At 45.3% G+C, this 19,196-nt stretch overlaps 1 protein-coding gene across 7 annotated transcripts in view; it reads left to right on the forward strand.

The window, feature by feature from the left end:
• The window catches only part of CALCOCO2 (calcium binding and coiled-coil domain 2), a 34,547-nt gene that overhangs the window by 3,421 nt on the left and 11,930 nt on the right, over window positions 1–19,196 (forward strand). For 2 of the 7 annotated variants that reach the window (XM_035134768.3, XM_035134772.3), the window contains exons 1-7: window positions 471–553; window positions 11,058–11,257; window positions 12,244–12,346; window positions 12,545–12,678; window positions 15,767–15,892; window positions 18,131–18,289; window positions 18,511–18,638. In XM_035134768.3, coding sequence (XP_034990659.3) covers window positions 11,066–11,257; window positions 12,244–12,346; window positions 12,545–12,678; window positions 15,767–15,892; window positions 18,131–18,289; window positions 18,511–18,638 — 842 coding nt within the window. In that variant the 5' untranslated portion in view covers window positions 471–553; window positions 11,058–11,065. Of the gene's footprint in view, window positions 1–470; window positions 632–4,320; window positions 4,564–9,080; window positions 9,157–11,057; window positions 11,258–12,243; window positions 12,347–12,544; window positions 12,679–15,766; window positions 15,893–18,130; window positions 18,290–18,510; window positions 18,639–19,196 lie in introns of those variants that run through there. The other 5 variants (XM_088654575.1, XM_088654576.1, XM_035134769.3 and 2 more) reach the window with 4 other exon arrangements.

Below are 19,196 nucleotides of genomic sequence, written 5' to 3' on the forward strand. Positions count from 1 at the left end.
GACATCTCTGGGTAAGGCAAGGAGAGGCTCCCTTTCTGAAACCTTGGAGAGCTGCTGCCAGCCAGTGTCAACAGTACTGAACTAGATGGAGCACTGGGTGTAAGGCACTTTCCCACAACTGTTCGCTCAGTGTCATTTGGGAAGCACCTTACATTTGTGAAGGTGGGCACCTAGTTTTAAACTGGTTCCTTCTCCTTTCTGCCCCACACTACCAATATTCATCCGTGACACTCTCAGGACTATCCAGGTATAAGCTGAATTGCCTTTTGCACCAATTGAATACTAAAGCACGGTTCGCAAAGGGCTTCAGGCGTTGAAGAGCTCTCTCCGCTGCTTCACAGAACTACACTTCCCAGCATTACTTGCAAAGGGTGGTGCTTTCAGCTGTAAGTTTCCAGGCTAGGGGCTGTCCGATGACTGAGAGTATCAAGTTTCTCCCCTTTGCTAATCAGCGTCACCTTCTCCGTTTTAGTGGGAAGTAGCAACTGATCTGTCCTGTAGATTCTCGCATCGCTAGGAAGGGGGCTGTTTGGCTTCTTCTCCACTTGGAAGGGTGAGTAGGCAGTTAAGAGTTACCCCGACTCTTAGCAACAACTCAGTGGCGCCCTTTGCCGACTGTGACCAGGAAAGGGTTAGTTTGATTTATTTTATAAAGTGTGTCGCACATTGAGGAAGAGTGGTGGTGCTAAGTGCAGGAAGGAGGTCAGGCGGTGATGGCAGCCGGTTGCGATCTTATGTCATGCTCCTGCCTTGTGCTTTGCTTTGCCAGTACACAGAGGAAGCAGTCTTTCACTTGATCAGGCTGCTTCTAGATGAGAGCTTTCCAAACTTTTCATGTCAGTGACATGCTTTTTAGACAGGCATCATTTTGCAATACACTAATTCAGTTTTACTAGCAAGCTGGAAGTTAAACTAAGCCCTTTCCAGTCCCGGGAGAAGCGTGGGGAGCGTTTGCGCAACACACTGCAGCCGACACACTAACGTGTCGCGACACACAGTTTGGAAAGCTCTGTTCTAGATGTTGTGGACTGCAACCCTCACCAGCCCTGACAGTGGCTGATGGGAGCTTCAGCCTACAAAAACATGTCACTATTCTGAGTGACACTGAACAGATCCACACTGTAGAAGCATGTGTTGTACCTCTACTTCCCATTCTAATTATTTAGGATAAAAGAAGTTGTGGGTTGGGGTAACAAGATTGTTTGTTTGTATTAAAGTGAGGTTGTGTTGGAAAACGTTAGCTGCAAAATCATTATGATGGGTGGTGAAAAGGGGCTTGTAAGTATCTTAGCCGTGTTAGAAATCCTCTTTCCTTGAGGTCTAGGCTGCCCAGCATGACGTTCTTTTCCCCATAAGAGTGAATTTCACACTGTTCAGTTCTGTGAGAAGAAATAAGGGCATGCACTAAATTGTCAGTGAGTGGTATCCAGCCTCCAAAGCAAGGGGTAGCAATGTGGTACCCTATAACTCCAATCATTTCTGGCCATTGGCCATGCTGGCTGGGGCCGGTGGTGTTCCCTGACATCTGAAAGGCACCACGCTGCCAATCCCTGCTGTAAGGCATTAAATACATTATTACAGTCACAACATGGTTTAGGCGTTTGGAATGGAATATTCGTGTTGGTTCTGTCGCGTTACAGAACAGCTTGTGACATGTTTAAACAGTGTGTTGATAACCTTTGTGTAACTTGCATGCCGAGCTTCAAGTTGCAAACTTAAAAGGAAATGCTTTCTGGGGAAAGAAGTTTGTTCGCCCCCCCCCCCTTATTAAAAAAAAAATAGGCATCTAGCACAGGAAATACGTAACGTCCGCCAACAGAAGCATTGGGGTGGTGTGTTACTGCAGCAGTACATTTGTTGTGCTGGAGCTGGTAATCTGGAAGCAACTTGAAAAGAAACAGAAACAAGAATGTGTAAGAGGCAGTGTGGCGTCGTGAATAAGCATATGAGTTGGAAAGTCCAGGGTCAAACATCTTTTCCGTTGTAAACTCTAGATGGCCTTGCAAGCTGCCATGTATCAGCATCAACCCTCAGTCTTGCCTGTCTTGCAGTACTGTTGTTTTACTGCAAGAAAATATATGAAGCATTATGAGGAGGGCTGTGAATTCAGAAGCAGCACATACATGTGTGTGTGTGTGTGTGTGTGTGTGTGTGTGTGTGTGTGTGTGTGTTCGTTCATGTTCTTTCCTTGTTAGTCAGTTGTTAGTCAGCACAGGACACACAGACCTGGGCTTAATCCCACATATCAAATCTCAGAACACACAGGACCAACGGCCAGTATAGTAACTCGTGATTACATAAAACATTTTTCATATTTAGCAAAGCAAGTCTCTGCCCTCCACATTCTTTCCACCTACAATTTAACAATTATGAAGCTACGGCACTTTCATTGATCATTCATATACTGCCTAAGTTACTTCCTATAATGTAGTGCTTAAGTTCACTGGGTAAAATCTAACCTCTTCCATGAGTTCGCTAAGTGGTATTAGGCAAGCCACTCTCTTGTAGCTTTTATTCTACCCTGCGCACCTGCAATATGTATATGACAGAACTAACCTTTTTTGTAAGGGTGGCTGGGATTGTTTGAAGTACTTTTGAATACCGTAGAGCAGGCATGTCAAACATGCGGCCCTCCAGATGTTTTGGCCTACAACTCCCATGATCCCTAGCTAGCAGGACCAGTGGTTGGGGAAGATGGGAATTGTAGTCCAAAACATCTGGAGGGCTGCATGTTTGACATGCCTGCCGTAGAGCATGATAATAAAGGCTTGATACTAATGTAGCTAAATAAGACCACTGTAGATGCTTGCAAGTTAGCAGTGATGCTATTAAGCACTACAGTACTAGCAAACATATTTTCAGCTTGCACTGTTGTGGATTTCTCCTTCCCACCCCCCAACTACTTGCATCCTCTGGATTCTTTCTAGACTGAAGCCACTGCCTCTCTCATAGCCTTTATTCCCTTTCTAGACCTCTTTGTTTACTTTCCCCCCTTTCATGTTCCTTTATCCTTGGCCTGTGCTCGCAATGACGTCCTGTTGACCAAAACAATCGGCGTGCTTTATTTCAGCAGGTCACGCAGGCAAAGCGTGGGGAAGCCCACTTGGCAGCTTGGGAAAAGAGAGCATTTGGGCTGTTTGCTGGCTGACCTAAGAACTTGTTTCTGTTTCCCCATCTATAGACTAACATCCAAATAAATCCCCAAACACCATTCAAAATGAGATTTCTAAGAATACTCGAGCAATGAAATCAGCTACTGAAAGCGAAGCTGTTGGAAGCTTAAATGCTTGTCAAGGTTGCTTTAGATATAGGTGGAGCCAACCTTATATTTGGCAATTCACCTGCTAGCCATAAATGGAATCCAACAGCCTATGTTTCCATGCTGGCCATGGAAGATGGTGGCTTTCCTTCCTCTGAAGCCAACATGGAGATGCAGTTTACTGGAAGACTAGTAATAAAAACAGCCTTGTAGGCTAATAATTTTTGTGGGCATATTTACAAGGCTGAGTCCTCTGATTGCTGGTTCTAGCAAGGATTCTGCAGGACTCCCTGGGGCAGATTGCTCTATCTTCCACTCTGCTGCCTTTGATGATCTCCAAAATCTGCTGCACCATGGGGCTACATGAGAAGTCATCTTCATAGGGCTGCTGGTGCCCGCAGGAGCCTGTGACTGTTAGTAGGGGATTTTCTTCTGGTTGTGCAGGAAAATGCAAAACATGACAACTAGAGGCCAAGTTGAATTGAGATGGGGACTTTCCACACATCCCAAATTGGTGGAACAGCCTGTCCTCCAGGCACGTCCCTTGCTGGCTCAGGTTATTCAGATGTCTGAATTTTTGGTTTTGCAAAGCAGTTGATTGATTGGAATTCCTTGTGTGGCCTCTTGATGTGCCAGCACAGCAATATGCAACTGATGCTTTGGCTTCTCTATGCTAGTTCTGGATTGACCCCCCCTAGCTGTCTGGATATATGTAAGCTACGTTACTTCACAATCCATGCTTTATTCTACAGCAGGCACCTCCAAACTCGGCCCTCCAGGTGTTTTGGGACTACAATTCCCATCATCCCTGACCACTGGTCCTGCTAGCTAGGGATGATGGGAGTTGTAGTCCCAAAACATCTGGAGGGCTGAGTTTGGGGATGCCTGTTCTACAGCAAGATCGCTAAGGTCTTTCAGTGGATCTGCTCCTGTGCCTTTAAGAGGAGCCCCAACAAATAGTGTAGCTTGTGTGACCTAGAGGGTAAAGTGTTGGTTTAGGACCAGGGAGACCTAGTTTCAAATTCCCACTCTCAGGCATGCAGCTCATTCAGTGATCAGTCAGTCAGCATCTCTCTGCCTTACTGAACACCCAATAGCTCTATAAATATTGAAGCACAGCTGTTCAGAAACTGGGCCAGTGAAGCTTTTCCTGGCATGGATGGGAAAAAGCTTCACTGGCTTCATTTCCGTGCCCGCCATTCTGCTGTTATGGCACACTTGGAGCATTAAACAAGTACGCAGCTGTCTTCTGCCAAGCTCTGCCACTTGACTTGGACTCGGCATTTGACGGCCTTATGGCACAGGTAGGTGGCAGGTGTGTCTCTTACACCCTACAGCAAAGACAATTGCTGGAACTCGTGTAGGGTGTGGCTCCTCAGTGACACATGGAAAGTGAAAGCTGCAGGCTATTGTGGTTCTGCTCTAGGCAGGCTATGCTATTAAATGCTTTCTCAATTCCAGGAAACAGCAGAGCTGACCGTTGGCCCTGTTTATCTCAAAGTTTGCCTATTCAGAAGAGGATGGAAATGAGCAGCACATAAAGAAGGGCTGGCTTTGCTTTGTACTGAGTAATGTTACGCATCTGAATCTCTCTTGCAGAGAGCTCTCAAGTCCTGGCATAGTAGAAGGAAGAGATCTAGAGACTGTTCAGCAAGAGACAGGTGTGGGCAGGATGGGTGCTGTATCTCGTCTCCTTTTTCTATTTTGTTCTGCTTCTCTTTTTATTATCTATTTACTACGTGGAGCTCAGGGTAATGTATATGCCACTCCTCCGCATTTTTATCCTCTCAACAACCCTGTGAAGTAGGCAAGGCTGAGAAGCAGCAACTCAACCTAGCGAGTTTTTTAGTTGAGCAGGATTTGAACCTGTGTCTCCCAGGTCCTAGCCTGACACTCTATACTTGTTAGACCATGCTGGCTCCCCTGGCTAAGCCAACAAATGCTTACTGGAGCACAGGAGCAATGCACAGGAAACAACAACAACCTTGATGAGGAAATGACTTATTTGGCAACACATGTCTTCCAGGACTATATTTTTTTGGGGGGAAATGAACATATTCCTATGCCCCACAAATAACCCAGAGATGCATTTTAAATACAGTAGTACCTCTGGTTACGAACTTAATTCGTTCCAGAGGTCCATTCTTAACCTGAAACCATTTCTTAACCTGAGGCACCACTTTAGCTAATGGGGCCTCCCGCTGCCGCCATGCCGCCACTGCACGATTTCTGTCCTCATCCTGAGGTACAGTTCTTAACCCGAGGTGCTACTTCCAGGTTAGCGGAGTGTGTAACCCGAAGTGTTTGCAACCTGAGGTGTTTGTAACCCGAGGTACCACTGTAAAAGGACACATTCTACTCATGTAAAAACACACTGATTCCCGGACCGTCCATGGGCCGGATTTAGAAGGTGATAGGGCTGGATACGGCCCCCGGCCCTTAGTTTGCCTACTAGGGTGATGGCATTTTTACAATCATAATTTGATGGGCTTTCATTAAAGATTAGATAAAATCTTACTTTCAAAGAGATTTGATTAAAAAACCTCACGCACAAAATGATTTTAAATTTTTTTATCAGTTTTTTGACCATTTTTGAAGTCACTGTAAGCAGATATAAAATTGAACCCAACTTTAGAGTCACATATATACAACATTATATAGCAGGCATCCCCAAACTGCGGCCCTCCAGATGTTTTAGCCTACAACTCCCATGATCCCTAGCTAACAGGACCAGTGGCCAGGGAAGATGGGGATTGTAGTCCAAAACATCTGGAGGGCCGAAGTTTGGGGATGCCTGTTATATAGGGTCATCAAACACACAAGGAAGCTTTTTTTAGCTGCAGTAACAGTATAGACGCCGCTAGAGGACGATGTTTTGCTACCTCTCCTGTAGGTTCTTTTCCCAGCATGCCCGGCAGGGTCTGCTGGCTGAGTTTTGAGGTCCCAAAGAGAGGCTTTTACCTTGCGCGGGTGTGACATTTGTATGCCCTCTGTTGCTAAGAACACTCCCCATTGTGGAATGTGGTGTTGTGTCCAAATTTGATACGAAATATATATAGAATTGTTAATACAATTTTATGAAATGGTAAAACTGCATACAAAAAAATTAAAAATGGTTTGTGTGTAACCTTTTTAAGTATTTGAATGGAATATACCTCATTTTAGTCATTAATAGGCAAAAGTTCATCCATTTGTGCTACAGGAAATAATTTTTGAGGGGGGGGGGAAATGAAAAAGTCACCACCCTATTGCCTACCCATGGCTTACAGCCTTGCCTTGTCCTAAGGACTGTTCATGGAGGCAGCTTTTCTTCAGGCAAGGATAGCCAACATGGTGCCTTCCAGACATTGGAATGCAATTCCCATTATCCTTGGGCAGTGGCCATGCTAGCTGGGACTGATGGGAGTTGGAATTCTACAACTAGAGGGCACCACATTGTCTACCCCTCCCTTAGGGTGAGGAAGCAGGAGTTCTAAAGATGCAAAGAGGTCGTCAGTGCTGTTTCCCCCTCCCGCCACCAGCACCAGCCCACACGTTAACCTTGCACACATACCTACACGAGGATGCAATCCAGTAGCACAGCTCCTATTGTAATGAAATGGAATTGTGCAGCAGGACTACTGCACTCTATCACATCCTGTGTTAATTTCAGCAGAGCTTGTGGTGGAGAATGTCCATTGAGTTGTCCTCTGTGGGTCAAATCAGTTCATCTGCCCTTCTGCTGCCCTTGATGATACTCAAGGTCTGCCACACTGTAGGGCTATGTGAGGAGATGTTTTCCTCATAGGGCTGCTTCTGTCGACAGCTGCCTGTGACTTTTATTAGGGGATTTTTCCAGGGTGTGCAGGGGAAAGGAGCAGCGTTACAACTTGAGGCCACATCGAATTGAGATGGGGGACTTCCCTTCATCCCCAGATTTGTGGAACAGAATGTCCCCTAAGCATATCGCCTTCAGGCTCGGTTTATTCGGATTTCTGCTATAAATAACTCCAAATCCTAACACCAGACACCAGGGAACTTGTAGGTGGAATAGATTTCTGGAAAGATTAGTGAAGTTGCCTTATCTGGAATGTTGCCTTTGTTGGAGCGGTGGGGGAAGTGATCTCGGGGATCTGGAGATCTTAAGCAGATCCCCTTCCTCTGTTCAGAGCTTCCAGTATTCTCTTTCTGTAAACGTTAGCTTAAGAAACATCCCTATCCCGTTTAAAAGTAAAGGCAATGTTTTTTGCATGGATCTGTGCTGTGCAACTTGGGATCTGTGAGTGTTCCGAAATAATCCCCCCCTGCCTTTTTAAGTATTTAAATATTGGTGTCATCAAGACCGGCTTGGCATGATTGTGGTGCAAGCAAGCGGAGCATCAAAAACAAATCGTGCATATTTGGCTGCTGGCATCCCCACCAATTTCCTTCACCCTGTATGCTCCCTGTTATCTGGAGCGGTCATGTCTTGCTGCTCTTCCGCTGCTATGAGGATCAGCCAGGGAACCCGTGCTTCTGCTTTCCTGGAATTGGGAAAGCAGGAAGGCTGTCTGGGGAGAGAGCTCCTCCTCTCTGGTGACTGGCCCAGGACCCGATCAGGTTGCTCCTGAAGCACCAGAGAGAATATTTTATTTTGGATCGGCCCAAGACAGAAGTCGTCAACATGGTAGCCTATAGATGTTGTTGGACTCCAGCCCCCATGTGCCCCAGCCAGCATGGACGATGGGGGTTGTAGTTCAACAATACCTGTAAGGCCCCATCTTGGCTACCCTGGCTTGAGTCAGCATTTTAGCTGGTGTGCACCAAAGACGCTCCCTTTCTGCTAATTAACACAAGGAAGGTCTGCAAGTGCAACAGAACATTTATTAGGCGCCGTGAGAAGAGGGGGGGGGAACCTTTGGAATTATGGCTCAGCTATCAACTGGCTTGATTTGCACTTTCAAAATCCCCCCCCTTCTTGGAGCGGGGGCTGCTTAGAGGAGGAAAGCCTCCTCACCTGGGGAGGGACAGTGCATGAGTGGTGCCATTTTGGCTAAATAAACATTGGCCCTGAAGCCAGGAAATAGAGAGGGGAAATAAGGCCTGCATCGTAATGTTGTCGTGTAGAGCATTTAACAGTAGCAATCAGCTGTGTCTTCTTCTTAGAAATTCTGTTCCATTTCTCTTGGGTTTTCCATTTCCCCCACTCCTGATGCTTCAGCATTCGGTGCCCTCTGAGCATATTCAATCAGTCCTCATTGGGATGTTCAGGGGTAATTTGGCTCATTTTGATTCCCTTGCTCCCCCCCCCCCCAGAATGATTTTTTTTCTGTACTTCTGCAAATTTTGGGGGTTCCCTTGAATGTGCTCCTTGTTGTCTGTGATACTATTTTAGACAAAACAATTAGTGGTGTTTGGGGAACTGAAGATTTCAATTAGTGTAAAGGAGGAATAGCTTGTAACCCACCAGGATAATTCTCCTCTGGGAGCCCAGATGAAGATATCCCCAGTTGATTCTTCACTGTGGGGCAAATTTATCCGTTTCCACTTCGCTGCTATAATGATGCTTTTAAGTCTGCTACCTGAGGAGACTGTTTCACCTGGTCTTGTGGGAATAACCATTTCCACAGAACACCTCACTATTCAACAAGTTGGACTTTGGAGAGTACACTGGTGCCCATTATAGATAACTCTATTTAATTTATTGTTTGTCCACGGGCTTGCCCTGTTTGCTCAGGTCAGCCAATGGCATGATGAAATAACAAAGTTGGCATGCTCATGTTTGCCGTTGTCCGACATTTCACTACTATCAGTCTTTCCATCTTTAACTATAAAAGAAACTTAAGGCCAACTCATGTGGCTATATTGCTGTTTCATCCAATCCCGCTCCACACCCAATCCTGCTCCGGTAACATCTGAATGAAATGTACATCAGTCTGGTGAGTCATGAGGGCAGTTCCCATGTTGACAGGGTGGATAAAAATCAATGATTTTTTTTTAAAAAAATAAAAAAAATCGGATTTTTTTATTTAAATCGGATTTTTTTGATTTAAATCGATTTTTTTGATTTAAATTGGATTTTTTTAAATAAAATGCTTTTTGAGGAAAATATATTACCATCCAAAGGTTATTCCATCATGAAATAAAGATTAGTTTTTTAATTATGTAGAATAAGGTATATGTTTATTTTTTTGGGTAAATAAATTCCATTAATCCATTCACAATGTCATGCTCTTCCAGAGGTTTTTGTAAGATTATTGGGCATTTTCTAACCCTAACCCTAACCCTACAAGATATTATCACAGATGCTTGGTTTACTTTTGCAGTTCTCAAAACTGAATTTGACTCAACAGAGATCACATGCCTCTTCTTCACAGCAAAAATGTTATAACATGAACAGAGTTGAGAAAAAGACCTTAATCCTATTGTTCTACAAACCTATGAATACAGAAACAACCCCTTCAGTGCTAAGTTTCAAGAAGTTCAGTGAATAGAATAGAAACAATATTTTTCTGATTGTTTGGAGTGGACAGTATTTAAGTTTTTCATGTGTAGGCTGGGCTGACAGTCTAAGTTTCTTAAAATATATTATTTTGTTTAGCCAAATTAGTTAATAAACATGGATGTTTGTTTAAGCAAATAACATATGCTGTAATGTTATTGTTTCAGTTGAATAAATCTATTTAAATTGTTATTATTAAGGTAATGATTATTTTTCTCCTTCCTAAGTACAACAGTAAAGTTGTCCAAATATGAATAACCCATTAAACTGGGGATAAAAAACTAATATGAAAAGTTGTTATTCTAAAAATCTTCATCTACTTGCATATTAAAGTTATACCAGGAAGAATTAGTCTTTATGTAGAAAACTATGATTTAAATCAAGCCTTACTGACTAGTGATTTAAATCGTGATTTAAATCGTGATTTAAATCAGATTGATTTAAATCAAATCCACCCTGCATGTTGATATTGCCAGCCCCCAGATATGTGCCGTGTGCATGTTAGACTTGTTGGGTATGCGGGCAGCTATGCTCAAATACGAGCCTTCAGTCTTATCTGTGGAGGAAGAGAATAATAATAACAAAAGAAGTGCGCTCACGTACGCTACATTTCCGTGAGAAAAATTGTGGTCACACTGCAGTTCACGTGGCCGCCAGTAGACGGCCATGCCAACTGCAGTGTGGGGACAGAAAGCAGCTGGCAGGCAGCCCAGGCGAGTTGCTGAGGGTGGAACTGTATTTAGCAGACCCCCTGTTCCCCTCACGGAGCTACAATTCCCAGAGTGACTTAACAAACAATCCCTCTTCCCAGGGAACTCTGGGAATTGTAGCTCTGTGAGGGGAACAGGGGATCTCTCAGGCCCATGTAGGGCGAGGGGCAGCTGGGTAAAAAAAAAGAGAAAAAGTCCGGTCAAAGGTGACTATGTGGTTGCGGCGCTCATCTTGCTTTCAGGCTGAGGGAGCCGGCGTTTGTCCACAGACAGCTTTCCGGGTCATGTGGCCAGCATGACTAAACCGTTTCTGGTGCAACGGGACACCGTGACAGATTCCCAGCGTTGTAGTTGGTCCCTTACAAGAAAAAGGATGGGGTTTGGGCGATAGTGTTTTTCCTAGTGTACGGTTAACGTTCCCTTTCCCTTTCCTTTGCTCCTGTGTTCAATGCCAGCAATGTTTTATTGGGCAAAATTCCTCCAGTGCCGTGAATATCTCGTTGTTAAGATACAGTTGACATGACACCCTGAGGTCAAAATTAGCTGTGGTTGTTTTTAACTGTCCTTGGTTTTCTTTTTTGTTTTCTTTTTTCCCATTTCTGTTTTCCCCTCATTGTCCTTTATACAGAATCCAGGATGGAAGCTGCATTATGTAACAATTCGGAGGAACCTCCCACTTCTGCCGTCCTGCTAGACTGCCGTGCCTTCAATCAGGTCATCTTCACAGACATAGACAAATACTATGTCCCTGGAGCAGATATAACTTGCCGTTACAACATTTCTCGGCACATCACCCCACGCCGGAAGGACTGGGTGGGCATATTCAGGGTAGGTCTGCTATCATTTGTGGCGCAACGTGGACATTGGAACTGGCTTATGATAAATTGTAATCTCTTGCAGGGTTATAAAGCTTCAGAGGAGATACTGTTCTCTGGATGGAGTTCTTCCAGAAAGCTGAGGAAAGTCAAAGCAGGGAAGGAGGCGAGATAATAGCTGATTGGCTGAGGCAGGGTGAGGTTATGATCGGTTTGTGAGCCGTAATCAGGAAGGTATTCTACACCGGGAGAGCTTAGATCTTGGATGGTAGATTATGCACATTTTTCCTTAAAAAGAATTAAAAACCTTTAGGTGCTATTAAGAAATTAAATCGTGTGTGTGTGTGTGTGTGAATGTTTTCCTTTCCTAGAAGGAAGCAGAATGATGCATTTGTTGGAGCTAAGTGTGCATAACTTTGCAAGTGTGTATACTAGAAACATCAGCTTTGTACCATTTTCACTGTTATGGCTCCACCCAAGCGATCCTGGGAATTATAATCTGCCGGGGGGGGGGGGGGAGCTGTGAATTCTTTTGTTTGAGATCGCAACAGAGTGAGAGAGGAGAAGAAGCTGCTGTTGGTGTTGTTGGTGTTGTTGTTGTTGTTAATAAACTGGTTTAAGGATGATGTCCTTAAAATCTTTAGTTGGACTTTCTTCTTCTGTGTGGACACATGGTATATTTGTCCTGTAAACCCAGCGGCAAGCACCCTGGGCCATGCTGCTTTAGGGAGCGGCATGCCGGGCTCTGGGGCACCTGGACTTGCGCGCCACCTTGGGCTCCAGCAGGCCACCCCCAAAGGTAAGTGCCGCCGGGGGTGCCCTGCCTCCTAGCTACGCTATTGTGTAAACCTGCTGTGTAAATATGTCCCTTGTTTTAGAACAGGCTGCTTTTAGTGCACTGGATTAGAGCATGAAGAGACAGCTTGTTAAACTCCCACTACTCCCGGCCTGCTTCTCGGTTCGTTGAAGGATCCCACTCAAATATTTTTCATGTTGCAGGTGGGGTGGAAGACCGCTCGCGAATACTTCACGTTTGTGTGGGCGCCTTTGCCAAGGAACCCCGACAGCAGCGACGACGAACTTCAGGAGGTGCTCTTTAAAGGTCCGTGGTAGGAAGGGAAGGAGTTAGGTGGTGTTATTTCTTGAAATAGGCATTGTTTGCATGCTAAAATAATAATAATAATCTCAACTTCAGTACAATAAGTCTGACCAGGTAGAAGTCAACCTCCCATGTTAGCTTTGCATGCTTGAAGGAGGTAAAAATGACATGTGGCTTTTTTTGTTGTTGTTGTTCTTTCAGCCTACTACCTGCCAAAGGACGATGAATATTACCAGTTTTGTTACGTGGACCAGGACGGCCTCGTCCGTGGAGCCAGCGTCCCCTTCCAGTTCCGTGCAGAGACCGAGGATGACATGTTGGTGGTTACCACGCAGGTTCGCTTCCTTCGTTTGTGTCCTGCGCTATGTAGTGGCTCATTTGCGACTTTTCCAAGCCTCTGCCAACCCATTATGGCTCCTTGTTTTTCCCCTCCTTCTGCCTTTGTCACTATGTGTAGTCTGAACAGGATGCCTCACTGTACACTGCATGTGGCTCACACTGCGTCTTGCAGTAGGCTAATTTTCAGAGCAGGGAAAGGAGTGTACTATGCTATCCTAAAGGTGAGATCTGTGTGTCAGTGTTTTGAAAAATATGGCAAAGCTTCTGACCTGCTTTGCCTGGCACAAAAGACTCCACGAAAAGAGTGTCCTTGCAGAGTATATTCTGCTTTTATTCTTAAAAGTCTTTAACTGCAGAACGACTAACTGTACAGACATCAACACCACCAGCTTTCTCTAGCCAACCAACCAACCAACCAACACCCCAGCAAAACACCACTCTATATATACAGGTACAATACAATTAGGTGAGAGGTTGCATGAGTCACCGCAGGCCGCTGACTCATGCTGACTCAGCTCCCCCAGCATTAAAGAAACAGCGGCCAATTTTTAGCCGTGACACTGTGCACTCGCAGTAACCTCTAGTGACGATCTCTAGGAGTTCCTCTATGTGATAAAAGCACAGGGCTTTGTATGTAGAAAATCCCAGGATGAAGCCCGAACCTATCCGGGGACTTTTTGCTTTTTTATGTTTTATGTGTGAGTAGTTAATGTAGATAAGTCAATCTCCAGCGCTGCTTTAAAAGGCAGCGAAGCAGCCAAGAAGAGAAGCCATAGGGAAATGCAATCCTGCCTTGCCGCTGTACTCTACTGCAATTGTTCTATTTTCCTCTGTACTTGAGACGCAAGGCCACCAGCGTAGCTGGCACTTGAAAAATACAAATGAGCAAAAAAAGGGCCCTGCCCCAAAGAGCTTACAGTCTTTGAAGAGGACAAATGGGGAGAGGGGCAGAGAGGGTTTGAATAGGCATAAATGTGGCTACTGTGTACCTAGGCTTTGTTTTGGATAAGGCACCAAGGGATTAAGGCAGGCATCTCCAAAGTCCGATTTCGGGGCCTAATCCGGCCCGCTGGTCAACAACTTTGGTTGGCCCTCACGCATGTTCACTTCATCAAATCTGGCCCTCTTTGAAAAAAGTTTGGGCACACCTGGATTAAGGCAAATGTTTTGTGGAAGAAAGGGACGCGGGTGGCGCTGTGGTCTAAACCACCGAGCCTAGGGCTTGCCGATTGGAAGGTCAGCACTTCGAATCCCCGCAGCGGGGGTGAGCTCCCGTTGTTCGGTCCCAGCTCCTGCCCACCTAGCAGTTCAAAAGCACGTCAGGTGCAAGTAGATAAATAGGTACCGCTCTGTCAGGAAGGTAAATGGCGTTTCTGTACGCTGCTCTGGTTCTCCAGAAGTGGCTTAGTCATGCTGGCCACAAGACCCGGAAGCTGTCTGTGGACAAAACGCCGGCTCCCTCGGCCTATAGAGCGAGATGAGCGCCCAACCCCAGAGTCGTCCGTGACTGGACCTAATGGTCAGGGGTACCTTTACCTCTTTACCTTTGTGGAAGAAGAGGGATCAGGAGGAACAGGGAGAGATGGTGCTGCAAGAGAGCTGCTTTCTTAGGCAGGGGGTTTCCCTGCCAGAATGGGGAAATACAGAGGCATTTAAGAAGCCAAGGCAGCGTATGCATCATACATTGAAAGCATTCAGTGGCCCGCAAAGAATCCTGGGTTGCTGTAGTTCCCCCTCCCAAAGAACTACAGTTCCTAGCACCCTTAACAAATTGCAGTTCTCAGGATCCTTGAGGGGGAAGCTACGTGCTTTGAATGTATGGTATGGTCACACACAACACCCCCCAAAAACCCCTTTGGGCTGAAGAGGGTAGAGTCAAAAGCAACAAAGCTTCCCAACGTTTCAGATTGTGGAGAAGATCAAATTCTGCTGACACATCCTCTTCCAAGTCGGCCAGGTTTTAAGAAGGGAGGCCCCGGAGAGCACATCTGCTCACAGTGTCAAGTGCCTTGACTTAATCAAAGCATTTGACACCAGGAGCAGCTGTGATCTCGGGAGGGTCCTTTTTCAGTCCTCCTTATGTCACACGCTGACTTGCCCGGGAGTGATGCCCAGAGGCATGTGCCGCTTCATCTGTCGACCTCCTTAAAAAAACAAAACAAAAAGGGAGAAAGAAATTAAACCTGGCGATGGTCCACTTGCCTTTGCCGTGCTGATTTATTTTAGTCGCAGAGCTGGCTACATACGCATCACCAACAAAAGAGGCAAAGAAAATACGGCTTTTGCATAACGTTTTTGCACATTAGTGGGGAAAGCTGCAACCAGGAGGCCCAAGTGCTGCCTGTTGATGAGCAATGTTACAAAAGTTGGATGCCTCCCCAACTCTCTGCTGAGCAATAGCAAGAGCCCAGGGGATTCCAGGCACTCACCCAGGGTCTTGTGTTCCTTTGGAGAATTGAGACATGGCGGAGACTCTTGTAGCTTTAAGAAATATGGTTTATTCGCCTATTTACACTTTCAGTCTGCATGGAGGGAGTCCAAATCTTAAAGGTAAAGGGACCCCTGACCATTAGGTCCAGTCGCGGACGACTCTGGGGTTGTGGCGCTCATCTCGCTTTATTGGCCGAGGGAGCAGGCGTACAGCTTCCGGGTCATGTGGCCAGCATGACTAAGCCGCTTCTGACGAACCAGAGCAGCACACGGAAACGCCGTTTACCTTCCCGCCGGAGCGGTACCTATTTATCTACTTGCACTTTGACATTCTTTTGAACTCAAAGGTTGGCAGGAGCAGGGACTGAGCAGCGGGAGCTCACCCCATCGCGGGGATTCGAACCGCCGACCTTCCGATCGGCAAGCCCTAGGCTCAGTGGTTTAACCCACAGGGAGTCCAGATCTTACAGCATGGTTATTTCAAGAGCGACTTGTCCCCCACAGTAGTGCAGCCAGCCTTCAGCCATCCTGCCCAAGATGGATCCTGGTCTCTCTTCCTCCTCCTCCTCCTCCTCCTCCTCCTCCTCCTCCTCCTCCTTCCCAGAACACCTTGCTTTAAAAAACTGCATTCTTTTTTCCCTTTTGCTCTTCTAGGGAGAAGTGGAGGAGATCGAGCAGCAAAACGCAACTTTGCTTCAGGAAAACCAGAAACTGAAGGAAAACCTTACAAGCCTTCAGAACCAGAATGAGGACATGCAGGAGAAACTCAAGGCAGCGGAGGTAGGACACATACACACACAAAAAAAAAACTAGGGCAGGGGTGCCATTGGTGGGCGGGGCAATTAATATAAATTTTATTTTGTGCACTGGGTTGCTTTCCTTTCCCTTTCCTCTATTCAGGAAGTAAGACACCATTATCAGAGTTCGAGCATGCATTCCAGCCAGGCAAGGAGACTGTGAAGCAGGGCAAGGGGGGGTGACCTGGGGAGAGTTCCAAGGGCCAGATGGAGTGTTCTGGAGGGCCACACTCAGTCCCTGAGCCTGGGGTCTCTGCACGGATCAAAGAACTCTATATAGACTTCCTTCCCATAGAATTATGTTTATAAGTGCAAATCAATCTCCGCAGAAACTGCTGCCGTGATAAAGGACTTGCAGATTTATTTTAACAACATTTGTATACCACTGAATGGTAAATAAGACCTCTTAAGTGGCTTACAAAGAGCATAAAATATACATTAAAATGGTCGCTGAAAGTCAAGGTTTAAAAATAACTTTTTTAAAAAAGCACAATGCATAAAATCAGTAGTTAAAAGTAAATACTAAATAATGCATTGCTAAGTATTCTGTGAACTGCCCTGAGATCTTTTAATAAGTTATATAAATTTAATAAGTAAATAAATTTGCACCGGCCCACCTAAGTTCCACCAGTGGGTCTAGTATGAAGTTGCAAAGTAAGGCTAACACTGAAGTTCTTTCCACACAGCACGTGTTTAAATGGTTCATGCTGCAGTGTGTATTTGTTGATGTAAGCTGAGGCTGCTTTTCTCCTTAAAGCTTTTCCCACACCGAATGCATTTTAATGGCTTCTCCTGTGTGTGTGTTTTTGCTGTGTAAAGTAAGGACTTATCCACTCTTACCTTTCCTCCACACTTTCCAGGCACACTTTAAATTGCACGTTCTTCTTTTTGCCCTGGAGCTCTCCCCCCATAAACCCGCTCTTTGAAGCGGAATTGGAGCAAACTGCAATCCATGGAAACCCCAAATTGCCATTGGTTGCATTTCAGCTTTAAAGAGTGGTTTTTCATGGGCAAAAGAAAGAAAGAAAGAAAAAAGAGCACTCAGACACGGAGCTTTAAAGTGCTTCTTTCCCCATTCCATGCATTTATATGGTTTCTCCCCTGTGTGGATTCTTCGGTGTCTCATAAGGCTACTGCTCCACTTGAAGCTCTTCCCACACTCCTGAGTAGGAATATATTTTGATAAATGTGTATGGTTAATCCTGATTGCTTAGTGCATCAAAAGTAATTTTGGCAGGGACCGAGTGGAAAGGAATAATGTTTTGGCACATAAAAGGTCTCAAGTTCAATCCCTGGACTAGGAAATATTCCTGCCTGAGAAATGTGCAAAACCGTGGCCGGTCAGTGTAGACCAAAGATGGAGGACCTATGGCCTCTCGAATCGAATTTCACCGATTTCAGTAGGTCTTTTTTGAATATGACTTAGCAGGATACAACCCAAAAGATGCAGAACTTACAAGAAGCCAGTAAGAAAGCAAAGGCGTTTGCTCGTGTTGACGCACATGAGGATGGGGAAGAAGAAGGTGCAATCTACACATGAGGCTAACTTCATCTTTGCATCTAGTCCTGCAAGTTTTTTAGAGTTGCAAATTGCATCGCCTTGGTGCAGTGGTGACTAGTGGGATCAGAGCAGGCATGGAGGGAGAATGTAACCGTTCTTCTCCTCTGTAATAGGTATGTGCTTTAGAGAAAAAACCCAATTGCAGGCACCCCCAAACTTCGGCCCTTCAGATGTTTTGGACTACAATTCCCATCTTCCCCGACCACTGGTCCTGTTAGTTAGGGATCATGGGAGTTGTAGGCCAAAACATCTGGAGGGCCGAAGTTTGGGGGTGCCTGCCCTATTGCCACACAGATAACCCCATGTAGATAGCGGATTCAGATGAGAGATTTTCCTTGTCATAGCAGCAAAGGGGGAGACGGTTAAATTCCCCCCACATGCCTGCTCTTTATCCCACTTATAATCACTTCTTTCCACCACCACCCACAAGATGATGCAATTTTTCCTTTAAAAAAAGAAGCAGCATGGTTAGTTGCAAAGATGAAGTTAACGTCAGGTGTAGCTTGGTCCCAAGTGTTTTGGAAAAAAGCAGGAACTTTCTTCATTCCTTGGTTCCAGGAATCATTCAAGCTGCAGTTGTACCCATATAAATATTTAAACTCTGCATTTAGATTTTACAGTCTCTGTTCTCACCTCCCCGCCCTGTGTTTGTGTGTCCAGGAAAAAGCAAAGGAGCTTGAGGATAAAGTTCATTTGTTGCAGACTGGGACCATGGAGCTCCAGAGAGCTCAGGACCTGCAGGCTTTACAGATGACCTCTGCTCAGACGGAGTTGGCGGCAGTTACAGAAAACAGTATCAAACTGCAAAAGGAAAAGGAGGTAAAAATATAGAGGCCGGTTGAGTAGAAGGGGCGGTAGGCAACATTTGAATCTTGAGGAGATGAGCTTTAAGTTTTGAATTGACCGGGTGAACGGTGGGAGTTTGTATATTTGCATCTTTGTAAATGCGAAGTACGGTACGTTCGGTTTTCCTATGACCCTGAGAGCAAACTGGGTGGTTCTGATTCTCCAGTTCTACCTTCCTGTCTCTGACTCTTCAGGATCTGCAGAGGAACTTGGATACTTTAAGGAGCAGCAAAGAGAATCTCGAGGTAGAAGTGAATATTCTCAAACAGAAGTTTGCAGCTCTAGAAACGCAGAACAGCTCCACCGACGAAGAACTGTGCCAGTGAGTGCACTTTTTCTTCTTCTGTACAGTGGTGCCTCACTTAACGAATACCCTGCTTAACGAAATTTCCGCTTAACGAAATGATTTTTCGTGCAGAGGTTGCCTCGCTAGACGAATTCGTTTGATGAAAAATTCATCTAGCGAATCACGGTTTCCCATAGGAATGCATTGAAATTCAATTAATGCGTTCTTATGGGCAAAAAAAAATTCAAAAAAAATTCAATGCATTCCTATGGGATTCGCTATACGAATTTTTCGTTATAAGAAAAGACCCGTGGAACGAATTAAATTCGTCTAGCGAGGCACCACTGTAGTTTTTTGGCTTAAATGGCAATAGTCTTGCAGTTCCAAAATCCAAAAGCGTTTTCTTTCCTGGCCCCAGTTGTTCCTTAACATTAGCAAACAAACTGCCAGTAATTTTATTACTGATTGGTTTGTCTGCATAACACCATCAAGATTCATTGCACTTTATGGAGTCCCTGCCTTTATGGAGAGCCCTAAGTTCAGTGTGACAGGGTGGAGGTATGGACTTGGGAATAAGCAGGGCTTGATGTTTTA

This window comes from Zootoca vivipara, chromosome 12 (assembly GCF_965207765.1).
Source record: "Zootoca vivipara chromosome 12, rZooViv2.hap1.1, whole genome shotgun sequence".
Classification (NCBI taxonomy): domain Eukaryota; kingdom Metazoa; phylum Chordata; class Lepidosauria; order Squamata; family Lacertidae; genus Zootoca; species Zootoca vivipara.